This window comes from Chiloscyllium punctatum, chromosome 2, assembly GCF_047496795.1.
Source record: "Chiloscyllium punctatum isolate Juve2018m chromosome 2, sChiPun1.3, whole genome shotgun sequence".
Taxonomy (NCBI): domain Eukaryota; kingdom Metazoa; phylum Chordata; class Chondrichthyes; order Orectolobiformes; family Hemiscylliidae; genus Chiloscyllium; species Chiloscyllium punctatum.
Window position 1 is genome coordinate 92,990,134 of NC_092740.1, and position 18,387 is coordinate 93,008,520.

The 18,387-nt window shown below is 40.4% G+C and overlaps 1 protein-coding gene across 1 annotated transcript in view; it reads left to right on the forward strand.

Annotated features, from left to right (window-relative positions):
* The window catches only part of ntrk2a (neurotrophic tyrosine kinase, receptor, type 2a), a 257,804-nt gene that overhangs the window by 156,609 nt on the left and 82,808 nt on the right, over positions 1 to 18,387 (forward strand). Inside the window, exons 13-14 of the mRNA XM_072585809.1 lie at positions 5,599 to 5,729; positions 12,050 to 12,222. Of these exons, the coding sequence (XP_072441910.1) occupies positions 5,599 to 5,729; positions 12,050 to 12,222 (304 nt within the window). The remainder of the gene's footprint in view (positions 1 to 5,598; positions 5,730 to 12,049; positions 12,223 to 18,387) is intronic.

Sequence of the window (18,387 nt, forward strand, 5' to 3'; positions counted from 1 at the left end):
AATTCAACCTAAAAACTAGAAGTTACCTCTTGCAGGTTAGGTTTGCTTGATAACACATTTGAAAGAATGATTACCATTAACACTACAGTCAGCCACTCAGATCTACTTTTGGCAAAGTAAATTTTAAAATTTTTAAATTTCAATTTTAGATGTTTTCAGTAGATTTCATAAATACTTTAAAAAATAAATTACTTGTTTATGAAAAAGGAGTATTTAACAGGAAAGAGGGAGTGTGAAAGAAGAGAGGTAATAAAATGATCCTCTGCAAACTGGATAGATACTAGACTGCCATGACGATGATTGCAGTACTTTCAGAAAGAGACAGTGAAACTCTTGAGTTCATCATTGTAGGAGAAGGCAACCACCCGTCACTCCAGTCCACCAGGTCAAACACTTCCCTGCTGAAAGTATCAGTTTCAGTGAATGGTGTCATATAAACCAATGAATTAATACTTGGAGAAGGCATTTTGGACCCTCAGGCTTCCTCCAGCATTCAAGAAGATTATAGCTGATCTACTGTAGTGTCAACTCTGCTTTCCTGCCTATGTCTATATCTTTGATTCTTTTGACAATTAAGAAACTTTTTTAAAACTCAGAGACCCTTAAAAATATCTTCAATGACACTGCCTCCACTGCTGTCTTGGAACAGTCAAATGGTAAGCAATGGATCTTATGTTTGGGGTGCTCCTGGATTTCTCTTCTGGGCTGCAACACCAGTCGGAATATTAGCTTACGTACCTGGGTTCCATCTTGACAATACGAACTATGCAAGGAGTCTAAAATGCATGACAAACCCACTTAGGTTACGTGAAGTTGGGACAGATTTGGAAAAGTTATCAGAAGTCCCCAACCTATTGAGACTCCATTCAATAGGAAATATCCTACCAAATACCTTGTGCAAACTCTTGACTCCACACTTGATTTCTCTAATCAGCACTCAAATTGAATAGTCTTTGATTTGGGGTTATAGTCTAGATTTTAAAAAAAACTTTACTGCATTCAACCTCATGATTATGAAATCCAGAGAAAAATCTCACTTCTCACAGTCTGAACCGAGTAAAAGTTACCATTGATCTCTAGCTGATTTTATAACTCTAGGACGTATATGGCTGGTTTCGTTTATCTTTGGATCAATGATGACCAGGAACATTGAGTTTAGTGATGGTAGTACCAATGAATTTCACAGAGAGAAGATGTGATTTACACTTAATGGAGGTATTCATTGCTTAGCATATGTGTGGTGTCCATGTCATTTGTCATTTATTAGCCAAAGTCTGAATGTTGTCCAGTTTTGCTGAATATGAACACAGATCTCAAGTATTACAGTGGTTGCAAATAGAACTGAACATTGTGCAATAATTTACTAACGCTCCCCATTTTTAACCTAATAGTGGTGGGAAGGCTATTAATGAAATAGCTGAATATGGTCAAGCTTTGTGAGCTCCTACACTAATGTACTGAGACTGATGTGATTGCCTCAAACAATCACATTCATCTGTCTTTGCACTAGTGATGACTCCAGCCAATTGAGAACATTTTACCTAATTTCTATAGATTTCATCTTTACTTGGGTTACATTAATCCCTAGTGTATTAAGAATCAACCTTGCAATCTGAATCAGTCTGATATATGCCTGACCAATATGGCCAGCATGTTCCCTTCCATGAAGAACATTGATATATCAGTTGGGTTTTTCTAGTAATGGTAAAACATTGTAATTATGAGATTTATTTGGTACAAGCTAAAATGTTGGCATATCTATGAAATTCAGCTTCATTGCTTGCAGATAGAAAGTGAACACCCAGGTTGTGTTTTATAAATCTTCTACTGTGACCACTAGAGTCAGCATGTTTCATCCTAATCCTATCCAAACAGGTTCACAATATTCTCCAAGAGGATCCACTCACTATTGCATATTCCCAATCCTAAAACTTGAAACCAATTGTTGTGTCTCCATCACAATTAATAAATTACCACAGATCAAAGATGAATCTTTGTGGTCTTTTTGGCTCAGTGCCACAGAACGGAGTTAACAAAACCATTAGGCTACTGGAGAAAATCCTTGAAAAGATCACTTATTACAATAACATTTTCTTTTGCTTTTCTATTTCTTTGCTTTCTTTTCTTTCCGCTACCACATATTTGAATCCATGATTGATTAGATCAGTACGGTCCAAAATACATTCAAAATCGCCATTTCAACAATTAGATTAGATTACATTACAGTGTGGAAACAGCCCTTCGGCCCAACAAGTCCACACCGACCCGCCACCCACCCATACCCCTAACCTAACACTACGGGCAATTTAGCATGGCCAGTTCACCTGACCTGCACATCTTTGGACTGTGGGAGGAAACCCACGCAGACACGGGGACAACATGCAAACTCCACACAGTCAGTCGCCTGAGGTGGGAATTGAACCTGGGTCTCTGGTTCTGTGAGGCAACAGTGCTAACCACTGTGCCACCGTGCCACCCAGTGTCCCAGATGAAGGTTTAAAATTATTTAGTTTAAATAATGTATCTTTACCTTTTCATTATTTATGCTCCACCCTCCAATTTCTCTCAGCAGCCATATTATTCACTTATATACAAATGGAGACATGAATACAAAGGCAAAATACTGCAGATACTGGAAGTCAAAATGAAGAATAAACTCTGGAAATATTCTGTAGGTTTGGCAGCATCTGTGGAGCGAGAAACAGAGTTAATATTTCAGTTTAATGACTTTTTGATCAAAAAAAGTCAAGAAATTTCCAAATGGCTGCTCTAAGTTACCTTTCAGTTATAAGACGGTAGGAAATAGGAAGAGGAATACACCATTCAGCCCTTCAAGCCTTCTTCAATACAATCATGGCTGAGCAATATTCCTCACGTCCACTTTCCCACACCTTCACCACAGCCCTCAGTTCCCCTACTAATCAAGAATCTATCTCAGCCTTAAATATAGACAAGGACTCTGCCCCCACAACTCTCAGTGGCAAGGAATTCCAAGGATTATCAACCTCCTCTCAGTCCTAATTTGGTGCCCCATTATTTTAAGACTATGTCCACTGGTCCTAGATTCTCCCATGAGGGGATATATCCTCTCAGCATTTATCCTGTCAAGTTCCCTAAGAACGCTATATGCTTCAATGAGATCACCTCTCATTCTTTTAAACTCCAGTGAGTTGAGTTCCAACCCGTTTAGCCTTTACCCATAAGACAGACCCTCCATACCAGAGATCATCCAAGTCAACTTTCTCTGAACTGCCTTCAATGAAATTACATCTTTCTTTAGAAAAGGGGACCAAAATTGCTCACAGTACTCCAGATATCGTCTCACAAGCAGCTTGTATTGTTATGGTAAGATATCCCTAATCTTATACTTCAACCCCTCAAAATATGGGCCAACATTCCATTAGCCTTCCTCACTACCTGCTTCACCTCTGTGTTAGCTTTCTGTGTTAGCTTTCTGTGTTTTGTGCACAATTACTCTGAGTCCTTTTGAGTTGCTGTTTTCTGCAGTTTTTTTCCCCCCATTTAAATAATATTCTGTTCTTTTGTTCTCTCTTCCACAATGGACAACTTCATTTTTTCCTGCATTATATTCCATTTGCAAACTTTTTGCCCACTTACTGAACCTATCAATATGTCTCTTAAACTGTTTGTATCTCTCTCATAAGCTTCCTTTCCACCTATTTTCATGTTGTCTGCAAATTTGGCTACAGTATATTTGCTTGTTGTGGTTCTGATCGCCGAGCTGGGAATTTGTCTTGCAAACGTTTCGTCCCCTGTCTAGGTGACATCCTCAGTGCTTGGGAGCCTCCTGTGAAGCTCTTTTGTGCTGTTTCCTCCAGCATTTATAGTGGCCTGTCTCTGCCGCTTCCGGTTGTCAGTTCGAGCTGTCCACTGTAGTGGCCGGTATATTGGGTCCAGGTCGATGTGTTTGTTGATAGAGTCTGTGGATGAGTGCCACAGACTCTATCAACAAACACATCGACCTGGACCCAATATACCAGCCACTACAGTGGACAGCTCGAACTGACAACCGGAAGCGGCAGAGACAGGCCACTATAAATGCCGGAGGAAACGGCACAGAAGCGCTTCATAGGAGGCTCCCAAGCACTGAGGATGTCACCTAGACAGGGGACGAAACGTTTGCAAGACAAATTCCCAGCTCAGCGAACAGAACCACAACAACGAGCACCCGAGCTACAAATCTTCTACCAAACCTTGAGTATATTTGCTTGCTTCTTCCGAGACATTAATATACAGTATAAATAATTGTGGTTCTAGCACTGATCCCTGTGGAATCCCTTTGGTTACCAATTGCACAACCTGAAGGAAAACCCTTTATCTCCTTCTGCTGTTTCCTGCACATAAGCCAATTCTATATCCATGCCAATACACTATCTCCAATACACCATGGGCTCTTATCATATGACTTCACCTTTTGTGAGGAACCTTGTGAGGTCCATCCTTGTATTAAGCAGGAATGAACATAGTCTGTAAAAACAAGTCTTCTGTTATTCATTTGGCGAGGATTAAATAATTTCTTTCTGGATTAGTGGTGCTGGAAGAGCACAGCAGTTCAGGCAGCATCCAGGTTTTTCATGCAATCAAAATATTGAGGCTAAATGTTATAAGAGGCGGGGAAGTGGAACTAAATAGGTCTACATGATACTAAAAATAGATCCAGAAATTAAATAAAATGTTTCATATGGTAATCTTAGAGCTATTAAAAAAAAGAATTTATTTATTGAACTCCATAAACTATAACATTTACCTTTACCTTTATCATAACATTTCAGGTCTGTTTTCATTCTAACATGCTAACTATGTTGTAAACATTACAATGCTTTTCAGAAGGAAATAGCATTTGCTTTTGGTAATGTGAAACACTAACATATTTCTGTGAAATATTTCTGAATGGGGACAAATCAAAGAATGTGTGGGGTAGTGCACCAAATAATTATTGAACTTTACCTGCAATTGATTTCCTGAATTTTTGAGATGGTGAGGATAATTTTTCCTTTAGTTGCCAGTATCTGAATTTTCACCATGTTAAAAACAGGAGAAATCTTCATGGCATTGTTAAATTTGAATTTATTTCAAAGGCACTTTAACTATAGTGTTGATGAAGTGAACAGGAATGTAAGTTACACAATTCAAGTTAAAATTATGATTAATTAAAAACATGGAGTTAGCATCAACCTGCCCAGGTACTTTGTAATATGATTACAAAGTGAAAAATGTGGACATGCAATAGCTGTGACATGATATAACTTCCCACCTGCATGGAAGCATGAGTAAAACACTTGTGTTGTTTTGCTGAGTAAGGTAACAGGATGCCATTACTGTTGTACCATATGTATCTAGTATTGGTACTACTGCAATAGTTAATGTGGAATGTGAGTCAATTAAAATTACTCCAGTGAAGTATTTTTTAAATCCATAGTTCGATTAATCTTCTGACTTGCACCTCTCTTAATTGTGGGCCTTTCTATTAGGCACAGCAATTAAACTTGTCTACCTCTTATACTTGGAAGAAACCATTAGAAGAAATGGCTGTTTAGTTTCTATTAGAGTAATACAATAATTCTTATCTATTGACAGTTGTCCGAAACATCAAACGGCACAATATTGTCCTGAAGAGGGAGTTGGGTGAAGGAGCCTTTGGCAAAGTATTTCTTGCTGAATGTCATAACCTTTGCACAGAAGATGACAAAACTTTGGTGGCAGTGAAGGTATAGTACTATAGAATTTCAATTATTAATTTATGGGTTGATCTGAAGCTCCTTGTGATAAATGCTTGTCTAGCTATCAGTCTCAGTTATCTTTTAAATTGGGCTTAGTAGGACTAATGCAATGTCAAAAGAGCATGACACATGATCTCACTCATAGATGTAAAAATATGGCCTGGTTTCATATGGCAATGAGAGTAGACCAGCTTGGCCAAATTGTTCATGGAAAACATGGGAACCTGAGAATAGTGGGATGCACACAGTCGATTCCACTTAGTGGACTGCCTTCCATTCTGAATATTTGTCTGCTGAATGGAAATTGAAAACCAGGCCCACTTGCTCTCTGTAAGTATTCTTGCTTACTGTATCCCTTTTGCTGTACATTCCTGTTAAATTAATAATTTATTGTTCAGATTACAAATTCCACCGTGGTCATTGCTCATACAACAGCTGCCATTCAAGATGCATCTTGCACAACTTGTTGTGCTGAGGCACTTGCAACTTTAATCCATAAAGCAACATTCCATAACATTTCATTTCAATTTGAAATGTTTGAACATAGACTTCATACTTTCCAACATTTTTGTGAAAACTCTGATGTGCGATAAGTACATTTCTGCAGCAAACTATCTCTTGAAAAGATACCTTTTCCAGTTCCAATATATTTTACTTTTAAAAGAAGACAATATGACCAGGGTCTCTTGAATTAAGGAAAGAAATTGTGAGTTTAGTAGACTATAAGACGTAGGAGTTAGTGCTTTGCTTATTCGCAATGAGCTTCCAGCACTTAGCAAGAGACTGTTTTTATTATGTACATGCACAAAGAAGCCAGTTGAATGCAGCCTAGTAGAGCTGGAATAGATTTGCGCAGATAGACTTGGGTTGCACTTAGCTTTTTAATCCCTTCTCTTGTGCATTTCTGGAAGGGAACTTGTGGATGTACTGGACATGCACAGACATAAATAATTGCAGTGACAGTTGTTAACAGTGAATTGAGAAATAGAATCAAGCTTTATGGATTCTACCATGTATCTTGCATGTAACGGTTTATGCTGTGACCAAGAATCTAATACAACTCTTTTCAAAGTATATGTTTTTAAAAAACTAATAACACATTGTTGTGCAGTATGTTTTGACATGGCATTGAATTACAGAACAAACAAGACGTGTAGAGGTTAAATGAAGTTTGTTGAATTATTTTGCAGCACATTGTCATCTGCAATATCTTATTGATAAATATTACAAGCTCTTCAAACTATCAGCGTTGTGGGTGTTCCTGAACAAAATAGACTCAGCAGATCTAAAAGGCACCTCAGCACCATCAGGCTATTTAGGGATGGGTATTAAAATATTGAACCAGCCAGAGACATCCACATTTCATGACTGAATTTTTTAAAATGGAGCAGTTGATAATACAACTGACAGAAGTTGTTGTGTCCAGTCTCTTGGATGATGCTCAATGTTAAAAGTGATGTAATGTAACAGTTGCTGTTATTCGAATGAGATATTAAATTCAAGTCCTATGAACGTATTCTGGGGTTTTCAGGAATTGCTAAACATCCAATTGCAATGTATGAAGAAAAAGCAAGAGGTTTGGACACACATCAATATTCCTGGCAAGTGATTAGTTGGCTGCTTATTTATCACATTGAGGTTTTAAAAATCTTGATGTATTTTAGATGGTTGATAGATTTGTCAAGATAAACATCAACAATTTACTTTGGAGCAACTTGTTTATGAAATGTTTTGACATTATAAGGTAATATAAAAGCGCTAGCCTGTCATTCAGTTTAAGAACTCACTGGTATGTATCCTTGCGATTTAATGTATGTAACCCATATGACCATGGTAAAGGAATAACCCATTCATCCTCTCCAGCCTGCTCTGTCAATCAATAGGATCATGGCTGATCTGACATTCCTCAGGTCCATTTTCCTGCACTCTCTGCATAACCTCTAATTCTCTACTGATTGGGAATCTCAGCCTTAAATATATACAAGGCTCCTGCCTCCACAACTCTCTGTGGCAAGGAGTTCCAAGAATGTCAACTCTCAAGAAATTCTTCCTCATCTCAATCTTAAATTGGTGGCCTTTATACCAAGGGGTTATGCCCTCTGGTCCTAGACTGTCCCATGAAGAGAAACATAGCTCTTTGAAAGTGGAGTCACAGGTAGGTAGGATAGTGAATAAGGCATTTGGTATGCTTTCCTTTATTGGTCAGAGTATTGAATACAGGAGTTGGGAGGTCATGTTGCAGCTGTACAGGACATTGGTTAGGCCACTGTTGGAATATTGCGTGCAATTCTGGTTTCCTTCCCATCGGAAAGATGTTGTGAAACTTGAAAGGGTTCAGAAAAGATTTACAAGGATGTTGCCAAGGTTGGAGGATTTGAGCTATAGGGAGAGGCTGAACAGGTTGGGGCTGTTTTTCTTGGAGCGTCGGAGGCTGAGGGGTGACCTTATAGAGGTTTACAAAATTATGAGGGGCATGGATAGGATAAATAGACAAAGTCTTTTCCCTGCGATTGGGGAGTCCAGAACTAGAGGGCATTGGTTTAGGGTAAGAGGGGAAAGATATAAAAGAGACCTAAGGGGCAACTTTTTCACGCAGAGGGTGGTACATGTATGGAATGAGCTGCCAGAGGATGTGGTGGAAGCTGGTACAATTGCAACATTTAAGAGGCATTCGGATGGGTATATGAATAGGAAGGGTTTGGAGGGATATGGGCCAGGTGCTGGAAGGTGGGACTAGATTGGGATGGGATATCTGGTCAGCATGGACGGGTTGGACCGAAGGGTCTGTTTCCATGCTGTATATCTCTATGACTCTATGACTCTATTTACCCAGTCAAGTCCCTTCAGAGTCCTATTAGCTTCAATCTCAAAAGAAATTCCTCCTCATCTTAGTTTTTATTTGGTGTCCCATTATTCTAAGACTATGCCCACTGATCCTAGATTCTCCCGTGAGGGGAAATCTCCTCTCAACCTTTATACTGTTAAGTTCCTTAAAAATGCTATATGCTTCAATGAGATCAACTGATTCTTTTAAACTCGAGTGAGTTGAGTTCCAACCTGTTTAGCCTTTACTCATAAGACAGTCCCTCCATACCAGGGATCATCCTAGTCCATTTTCTCTGAACTGCCTCCAATGAAATGACATCTTTCCTTTGAAAAGGGGACCAAAACTGCTCACAGTACTCCAGATATGGCCTCACAAGTAACTTGTACAGTTACAGTAAGATTTCTGTAATCTTAAACTCCAACCCTTCGAAATATTGGCCAACATTCCATTAGCCTTCCTCACTACCTGTTGCACCTGTGTGTTAGCTTTCTGTTTGTTATGCACAAGTACCCCCAAGTCCCTTTGTGTTGCAGCTTTCTGCAGGTTTGTTTTTCAATTTAAAGTAATACTGTGTTCATTTGTTCTCTTTTCCAAAATGAACAACTTCACATTTTCTTGCATTATATTCCATATGTCAACTTTTTACCCACTTACCTGTCAATATGTCTCTGTAAATTGTTTGTATCACTCTCACAACCTGCCTTACCACCTATTTTTGTGTTGTCTGCAAAATTGGCTACAATATATTTGCTACTTCTTCCAAGACATTAACATATATTGTAAATATTTGTGGTTCTAGCTCTGATCCCTGTGGAATCCCACTGGTCATGGGAAGTGAGCATGAAAAGCTCCCCTTATCCCTACTTGCTTTTTGTTGCCAATTAGCCACATTTATCCATGGTCAATATACTACCTCCAATACCTTGGTTCTTATCTTACGACTCAACCTTTTGTGAGGTATCTTGTCAAATATATTCTGGAAGTCCAAATACAGTGCATCTACTAGTTCCTGACTATCCATTCTGGTTTAGGTCTTCCTTGAAAAACTCTAAGTTAGTTAGACATGATTTCCTTTTCATGAAGCCATACTGACTGTGCTTAATTAGATCCTGATTTTCCAAAAATGCTGCTATTCCTTCCTTAATGATTGATTGCATTTATTGTGCAATTCTAGAACATGAAATATCTCAAAATATAGTCATAGTAAAAGTTGAGTTGTGCTTGTGGTAAAAATATTAACACCAAGGCAATTAGAATAATAATCCCAAAAAGTAATGATATATTTGATACCTGTGCCAGTGTATGTTACTAATTCACAGTCTCAACTGGGACTGCAGCATGTACCAACCCAAATCACTCATTTACATTCAATTTGACCATAAGACAAAGGAGCAGAGTTAGGCCATTCAGCCCATCCAGTCTGCTCCACCATTCAATGAGATCATGAGTGATCTGATAATCTTCAACTCTACTTTCCTGCTTTTTCCTCATGACCCTCAATTCCCTTACTGATTAAAAATCTGTCTAATGCAGCCTTGAGTTTAGATTACATTTGCCTACAGTGTGGAAACAGGCCCTTCAGCCCAACAAGTCCACACCGACCCTCCCGAACAGTAACCCACCCAGACCCATTTCCCTCTGACTAATGCACCTAACACTATGGGCAATTTAGCATGGCCAATTCACCTGACCTGCACATCTTTGGACTGTGGGAGGAAACCAGAGCACCTGGAGGAAACCCTCGCAGACACAGGGAGAATGTGCAAACTCCACACAAACAGTCACCCGAGGCTGGAATCGAACCTGGGTCCCTGGTGCTGTGAGGCTGCAGTGTTAACCACTGAGCCACCGTGCTGTTTACTTATGATCCAGCCTTGACAGTCCACAAATTCTCTCCCGTCAGAAAAACATTTCCTCCTCACCTCTGGCTTAAGTGGGTGACCCCTTACTCTGAGAGTATGACCGCTCGTCCTAGAATTTTCCACAAAAGGAAATAACCTCTCTGCATTTACTTTGTCACTCCCCTACACCTCCCCATAAGTATTTTATATGTTTCAATAAGATCACCTCTTATTCTTCTAAGTGAGAATGAGTACAAATCTAACCTACCCAATCTCTCCTCCCTGCATAACTGGTATCAGCCGAGTTAACCTTCTCTGAAATGCCTCCAATTCTAGTATATCTTGCCTTAGATAAGAAGCACAAAGCTATACCAGCTGTGGTCTCAGTAGTATCTTGAATAGTTTTAGCAACATCTCCATACTTTTACATGCCATTTTCCTTTTGAAATGAAAAACAAATTCCATTTGCTTTCTCTAATACACACAATTTGGCTGCAAGCTTTTTGTGATTCATGCATAGGGATTCGCAGGTTCCTCTGCTGTAGCTTTCTCCAGTCTTTCTCCATTTAAATAATATTCAGCACCTCTATTCTTCCTACCACAGTGCATAACCTCACATTTTTCCCATATTATGTTCCAATTGGGTTTCTGCCTACTCTCTTAACCTGACTATATCCCTCTACAAACTCTGTCGTCGTCATTACTTGCCTTCCCATCTAATTCTGTGAGTTCTGCAGAAGTGGTGATAAGACATTCATTTTCCTCATCCAAGTCATTAATGTATATTGTAAATTATGTGGCCCCAGCCCTATGGCGGTGCACTAGTTATGGGTTGCTAACCTAAAAATCTCCCCTTCACCCCAGCTGTCTCCTATTGATTAGCCAATTCTCTATCGATGCTAATATAGTACCTCAAATACCATGAGCTCTCATCTTATGAATCCAACGTGTGTTACCTTATCCAATACCTTCTGAAATTCTAAATATATTACATCCACTACTTCCACTTCATTTATCCTGCTTATTTCCTCCTCAAATAATACTGGTTAATTTGTTAGGCATGATTTCCCCTTTATGAAACCATGCTTGCTCTGCTTGATCATATAATGCATTTCTAAATGATCTGCAATTACATCCCATATAATCGACTCCTAACGTGTTCCATGGTATATTGTTATCTGTTTATTGAGTCCTTCCTTTTTTTAAGAATAATGGTGTTACATTGCCAGTTTTTCAGTCCTCTGGAACTTTTCCAGAATCTGAGCATTTTTGGAGCATCATACCAGTGTATTCACTAACTGTGTAGCTATATTATAGACTGCTTCCCATCAGATTTATTAATAAAATTTAGGACACTTAGTAGATGATTATGCGTAGCTGCCTGTGCGTGTCCTCCCTTTCAGCTGAAAAATGACACAGGGCAGGTAAGGACATGCAGACTATTTAAGTTGGAACTAGGAGAACAGATATCCAGAATAAATCTGGCATTTCTTCCTGTTTGTTAAGTCTTCGCTAGTGCCAAATTCTCAAAATGCATATTGTACGCTTTGTTGTCCGGAGCTGCATGATATCATCTAGTGTCATCTAACAACAAACTGAAAAAGGCATTTGTGAAAGAGATCTTGTTATTTCACACACAGACATTGAAAGAAGCCAGTGACAACGCACGCAAGGACTTCCATCGTGAAGCGGAGCTGTTGACCAACCTGCAGCATGAGCACATTGTGACATTCTATGGTGTGTGTGTGGAAGGTGACCCCCTCATTATGGTTTTTGAATACATGAAGCATGGAGATCTCAACAAATTTCTCAGGTTGGTTTAGAAAACTGCAAGTTTCTAAATTGTTACTATGCTACTAATGTTTTACTGCTGAAAAACTACCCCAAAGCAGGACAGAGAAAAATACTGAAATCCAAAACAAAAATGGAAATTCTCAGCAGATCAGTCATCATCTCTGGAAGAGACACTAGGTTAAATGGGTAGAATTTTACAATCTCAAAGTGGGAGGGCTCCGAGCAGACAACAAATTAAAATATTTGATTAATATATTAAAAGTGAAAGCAGCCATTTAATGAAAATCCAGCAGGAACCTGTCAACTTTCACCTTTAAATTGAACTTGATTGCAGTTCATGATAAACCCTATTAGAAAAAAGATGAATCAGCTACATATATTCATGAACTGGTCATTATCTGTTTCTCCAATCTTGAATTCTGACAATGTTGTTCACTGATTTTCTCAGCTTCCTGAACGTGCTACAGAAAACAAATAAAAGGGCAGTGGGCAAAGAGACCTGAGAAACGGAGGTACCTAAGTTTAAAAACTGTTATGTTTAAAGACTTTTAAAAAACCTCATTACTCAGAACTTTTGAGTATAGGAGTTGGGACATTATGTTGAGGTTGTTCAGGAAGTAGATGAGGCCTCGTCTAGAGTACTGTGTCCAGTTCTGGTCGCTCTGTTATAGGAAGGACATTTAGCTGAAGAAGGTTCACAAGAGATCTACCAGGATGTTACCAGGAATGGAAGGATTGAGTTACAAAAAGAGGTTGGATTGGCTGGGACGTTTTTAACTAGAGAGTAGGAAGTTGAGAGGTGATCTTATAAAGGTTTATAAAATAATGAAGGGTCTAGATAAGGTGAATAACAAGTGTCTTTTCTTTAGGGTGGAGAATGTCAAGGCTAGGAGGTATATTTTTAAACTGGGAAAAAGTGAGCACTGCAGATGCTGGAGATCAGAGTCAAAGAGTGTGGTACTGGAAAAGCACAGCTGATCAGGCAACATCTGAGGAGCAGAAGAAACAATATTTCAAGCATAAGCTCTTCATCAGGAATGAGGGGGTGGCCCAAAGGGGCTGAGAGAAAAATGGGAAGGGGAGGGGCTGGAGGGATGGTAGCTAAGAATGCGATAGGTAGATGAAGTTGAGGATGAAGGTGATAGGTCAGAGAGGAGGGTGGAGTGGATTGGAGGGAAGGAAGATGGACAGGTAGGACAGGTCAAGAGGGAGGTGCTGAATTGTAAGGTTGGATCTGGGATAAGATGGGGGAAGGGGAAATGAGGAAACTGGTGGAATCCACATTGATCTCATGTGGTTGGAGGGTCACAAGGCAGAAGATGAGGCGTTCTTCCTCCAGGCATCGGGTGGTAAGGGTCTGACAGTGGAGGATGCCCAGGAACTGCATGTCCTTGATGGCATGGGAAGGGGAGTTAAAGTGTTCAGCCAAGGGGCAGTGGGGGTTGTTTTGTGCGTGTGCCCCAGAGATGTTCCGTGCGAGAGCCCCATCTCTTGGGAGACAATACTCCTAACGTAATGTTGACAGGTAGAGTAGAGGTTTTCTGGACTGAGCACCAATTCCTCAAGAGACTCAGACTCTTATTAGAAGGTCCCTGATATTTGTCACCTTCTGGAAGAAGCTCTCCTGCCAAGTGGACCAGGTGGACATATCTATTACAGCCACACAGTATTTAAGGTGATGATACTTGCAGAATCTCACAAGCTGCTGCTTCAAGCATCTCACCAGAGCTATGTATTTGCCTCAACATTTAGGTACATATTTCAACTTATGTGGGCAGGTAAAATGAGTTGGCACTTAGAGCTCTGACTGGCTTCCCAGAAGTCTAAGGGATCGATCACTGCAGACACGATTATCAATTTGGTCCCAGATCACCCTGAAGTCATCTTCAACCAAAAGGCTTCCACTGATCAATGTTTAGCTCATTTGCAACCTGTCATCCAGTATGTCTGTGTGCAAGATCCCAGGAAATTGTCATGATGCATTCAATCTGTGCCAGCCATGTCTTCCAGAACTATTCATATCTTAAAACAGTATCAGTGATCATCTTTGTGGAGACTCTCCAGACATATGGCTGATGTAAACTAAGAATCCCAAAAAACAAACACTCAAGAGATGTACAAATAAAGTTATGTGAATGCCAGAGCTGTCTTCAAGCAAGCAATTGCATTGCTGTATTATGATCGAGTTGTGTGTACAGATTTGGGAGAACTCTTCATAAAACTGGAGTTGGTGATAGCCATTTGAATATGCTCTAGCTTTGAATACAATCATGACTGATCTTCTGACTCAACTCCAGCTTCTCATATCCGTAAATTCTCTTTGTACCACAAAACCCTATCGATCTCTGTCAGTATCCATTGGTCATGGTTTCTAGAATGATGGGGGTCTGCTGTGCCTTGCACAATATTGAGCAGCAATGCAGACTGGAACTCCAGATGTGGAAGATGATGAACATTCTGTTTCTTTAGAAGAGGAGGAACAACAGGAAGATTAACAAAGGGGATCAGGAACATAATGTGGTGAGGGTACCAATAGCTGCCTTCCAAAACTTCAGGGATGTTGGAACAATCTGATTCAGGAATACTTTGCTTAAACTAAGTGAGTATAGTCACTTGACACATAATTCTGAACCCTTTGTGCCCCCTAGTCATCAATACAAAGCAATCCGACAATCTGTAATCCATCTCTCTCACAGTCAATGATTACTTGCTACTAATCAGTGTCAAACCATTCTTCACAAGGCAGAAGACTACACATCAGGCTGCAGGCATATACCTACAAAACAGAAATGTGGCAATGCAAACACTGTGTTGAAAAGTAAGGTAAATAACCTATCTTAGAGTTCTAAGATCTTCTAACTTACAGTTTCCACTTCAGCTATGGGATACAGATTGTGTGGAATTAGCAGAGCTCAATGCAGGCTGCTTACTCTCTCTTTTGGAAATGCCGGTGTTGGACTGGGGTGTACAAAGTTAAAAATCACACAACACCAGGTTAGAGTCCAACAGGTTTAATTCGAAGCACACTAGCTTTCAGAGCGACGCTCCTTCATCAGGTGATTGCGGAGGGCTCGATCGTAACACAGAATTTATAGCAAAAATTTGCAGTGTGATGTAACTGAAATTATACATTGAAAAATTGATTGTCTGTTAAGCCTTTCATCTGTTACAATACAGTGAAAGCTTCACTTCTTTCATGTGTAAATCACAAAACCTCTTTTTAAAAGTGCATTCTCGGGTTAGCTGTTAACAATGGTGGTAGCTAGACAATATGTTGAAGGTGTTAGCCCCCTATATTCTCTGTCTATGACCTGATGTTTAGATTGATTCCAATTTAAAAAGTGAGATAACAGAGTTTTACATAAATTCATGCAGTTTTTGAGCTCAGAGTTCTACATGAATGTATGCAGTTTTTGAGCAAAGTGCAATGTAACTCTGCAAGTACAAATTCACCACACAAAATATATGTGTGCATGTGGGTCTTTGTCTGTCTGTGTGTGTGTGTCTGTCTGGGGTGGGGGTTGTGAGTGTGAGAGAAAGTGTGTGTGTGTGTGTGTGTGTGTGTGTGTGTGTGTGTGTGTAGTGAGTGCAGAGTGTCTTATGTCTGTGAGGGGGTGCATGTGTGAGTGTGGGAGTGTGTGTGATTATAAGGGTGTGTGTGGGTGTCTGTGTGCGCGTCTGTATGTACCTGTGTCTGTGTGTATGTGAGAGTGTGTGTGTGTGTAGGAATATCTGTGTGTGTGTGTAGTGCAATGGTGATCACCTGTAATGTGACATGAACCCAATGTCCTGGTTGAGGCCCTCCCTATGGGTACCGAACTTAGCTATCAGCCTCTGCTCAGCCACTTTCCTCTGCTGCCTGTCCTGAAGTCCACCTTGGAGGATGGTCACCCGAAGGTCCGAGGCTGAATGTCCTGAGCAACCAAGCAAAGGCTACAACAACGTATGAATGGGCACCGCACAACAATCAACAGACAGGAGGGTTCCCTCCCAATTGGGGAACACTTCAGTGGGAATACTTCACACACACAGATATTCCTACACACACACACTCTCACATACACATGGACACAGGTACACACAGACGCGCACACAGACACCCACACACACCCTTATAGACACACACACTCCCACACTCACACATGCACTCCCTCACAGACTTAAGACACTCTGCACTCACTACACACACACACACTTTCTCACACTCACAACTCCCACCCCACACAGACACACACAGACAGACAAAGACCCACATGCACACATATATTTTGTGTGGTGAATTTGTACTTGCAGAGTTACATTGCACTTTGCTCAAAAACTGCATACATTCATGTAGAACTCTGAGCTCAAAAACTGCATGAATTTATGTAAAACTCTGTAATCTCACTTTTTAGATTAGAATCAATCTAAACATCAGGTCATAGACAGAGAACACAGGGGGCTAACACCTTCAACATATTGTCTAGCTACCACCATTGTTAACAGCTAACCTGAGAATGCAACTTTTAAAAAAAGATTTTGTCATTTACACATGAAAGAAGTGAAGCTTTCACTGTATTGTAACAGATGAAAGGCTTAACAGACAATCAATTTTTCAATGTATAATTTCAGTTACATCACACTGCAAATTTTTGCTATAAATTCTGTGTTACTATTGAGCCCCCCACTATCACCTGATGAAGGAGTGTCGCTCCGAAAGCTAGTGTGCTTCCAATTAAACCTGTTGGACTCGAACCTGGTGTTGTGTGATTTTTAACTTTGTACTTTCTCTTTCTGATTGATCAATTGCTCATAGCTGACATCCTCTGTTTGGAAGGTTGAAAAATCCCCTTCAAAGGCTGCATCACCTAAACACAGAAGGGCATATTGTCAAATAGGACAAGACATTATGAATGAGGATTGGCATGAGCACAGAGGCAGAACAAAGTCCCCTATTCCATGCTCCAGTTGTCCATCTTCCCGTTTAGAGTCCACATGCACACTTCCCTGGTATCCAAGCATTGGAGAGCTATTTGATGGACTTAATTGAGGGCTGAATGGGATGATGCAAACTTTTTCACCATCTTTACTTCATCCTGAATGTGCTGGCCGCTATTAATTAGGGACAGATGCACTCTGTGGATTGTTGCATTTGATTCTCTGTGAAGGTCATCACTCTAGAGGCATCCAACAACAAAGCAGTAAATCATTTTTTTCCTCTTCTTGCAGGTTGGGGGCTTATAAAAGAATACGTGGGTGGCACGGTGGCACAGTGGTTAGCACTGCTGCCTCACAGTGCCAGAGACCTGGGTTCAATTCCTGCCTCAGGCGACTGACTGTGTGGAGTTTGCACATTCTCCCCGTGTCTGCGTGGGATTCCTCCGGGTGCTCTGGTTTCCTCCCACAGTCCAAAGATGTGCAGGTCAGGTGAATTGGCCATGCTAAATTGCCCGTAGTGTTAGCTAAGGGGTAAATGTAGGGGTATGGGTGGGTTGCGCTTCGGCGGGTCGGTGTGGACTTGTTGGGCCGAAGGGCCTGTTTCCACACTGTAAGTTATCTAATCTAATATTTCAGAGGCCACCTCCTTTCCCACCATTCATGCCTCCAATTGTCTCCCGATTAGTGCAAATTGGGGGCCCGCTTCCTAATCTCAGCATTCGGGTCCCCGATATCTAAGTCAGGAAACCAGCTACCTTTCTCACCCACCAGCAAGACAAGTATTTGTAGAGGGATGTGGTTGAAGCCTGTAGATGGTCATCTATCGAACACTTAAGAGGTGTAGTTGACTGGCAAGTGTTGAAACTTGCCCATGGACCTTCTTGCCCAGCATTTAATTGCAGTGGTGGTGAGAAGGGTGAGAGTTTCTCCCAGTGCTAACTCACCCAATTATTTCCCCTTTTTGCCAGCCCAAGAAAGGGGGAAATTGAAAACCCAAATCTTATTAACTACAAAACATTCTTCCACTTAGATCAGGAAGTGTTTTTTTTCTTTACCATGTGAAACCAAGCAGGCCCTGTCATTTCTTAATTGAAATTGCTGTCACTGTCTCTATCATGAACAGCAGCTCAAACATTATGGTAAGCTGGCATGCCCATACTACAAATACCCAAAATACAGAGATATATTGTCCTGATCTCATTGATATTATTACTGACAAGTCAGATCCCAGAATGAGAGTTGGCTTGGTAGGTCATATTTATTTTAC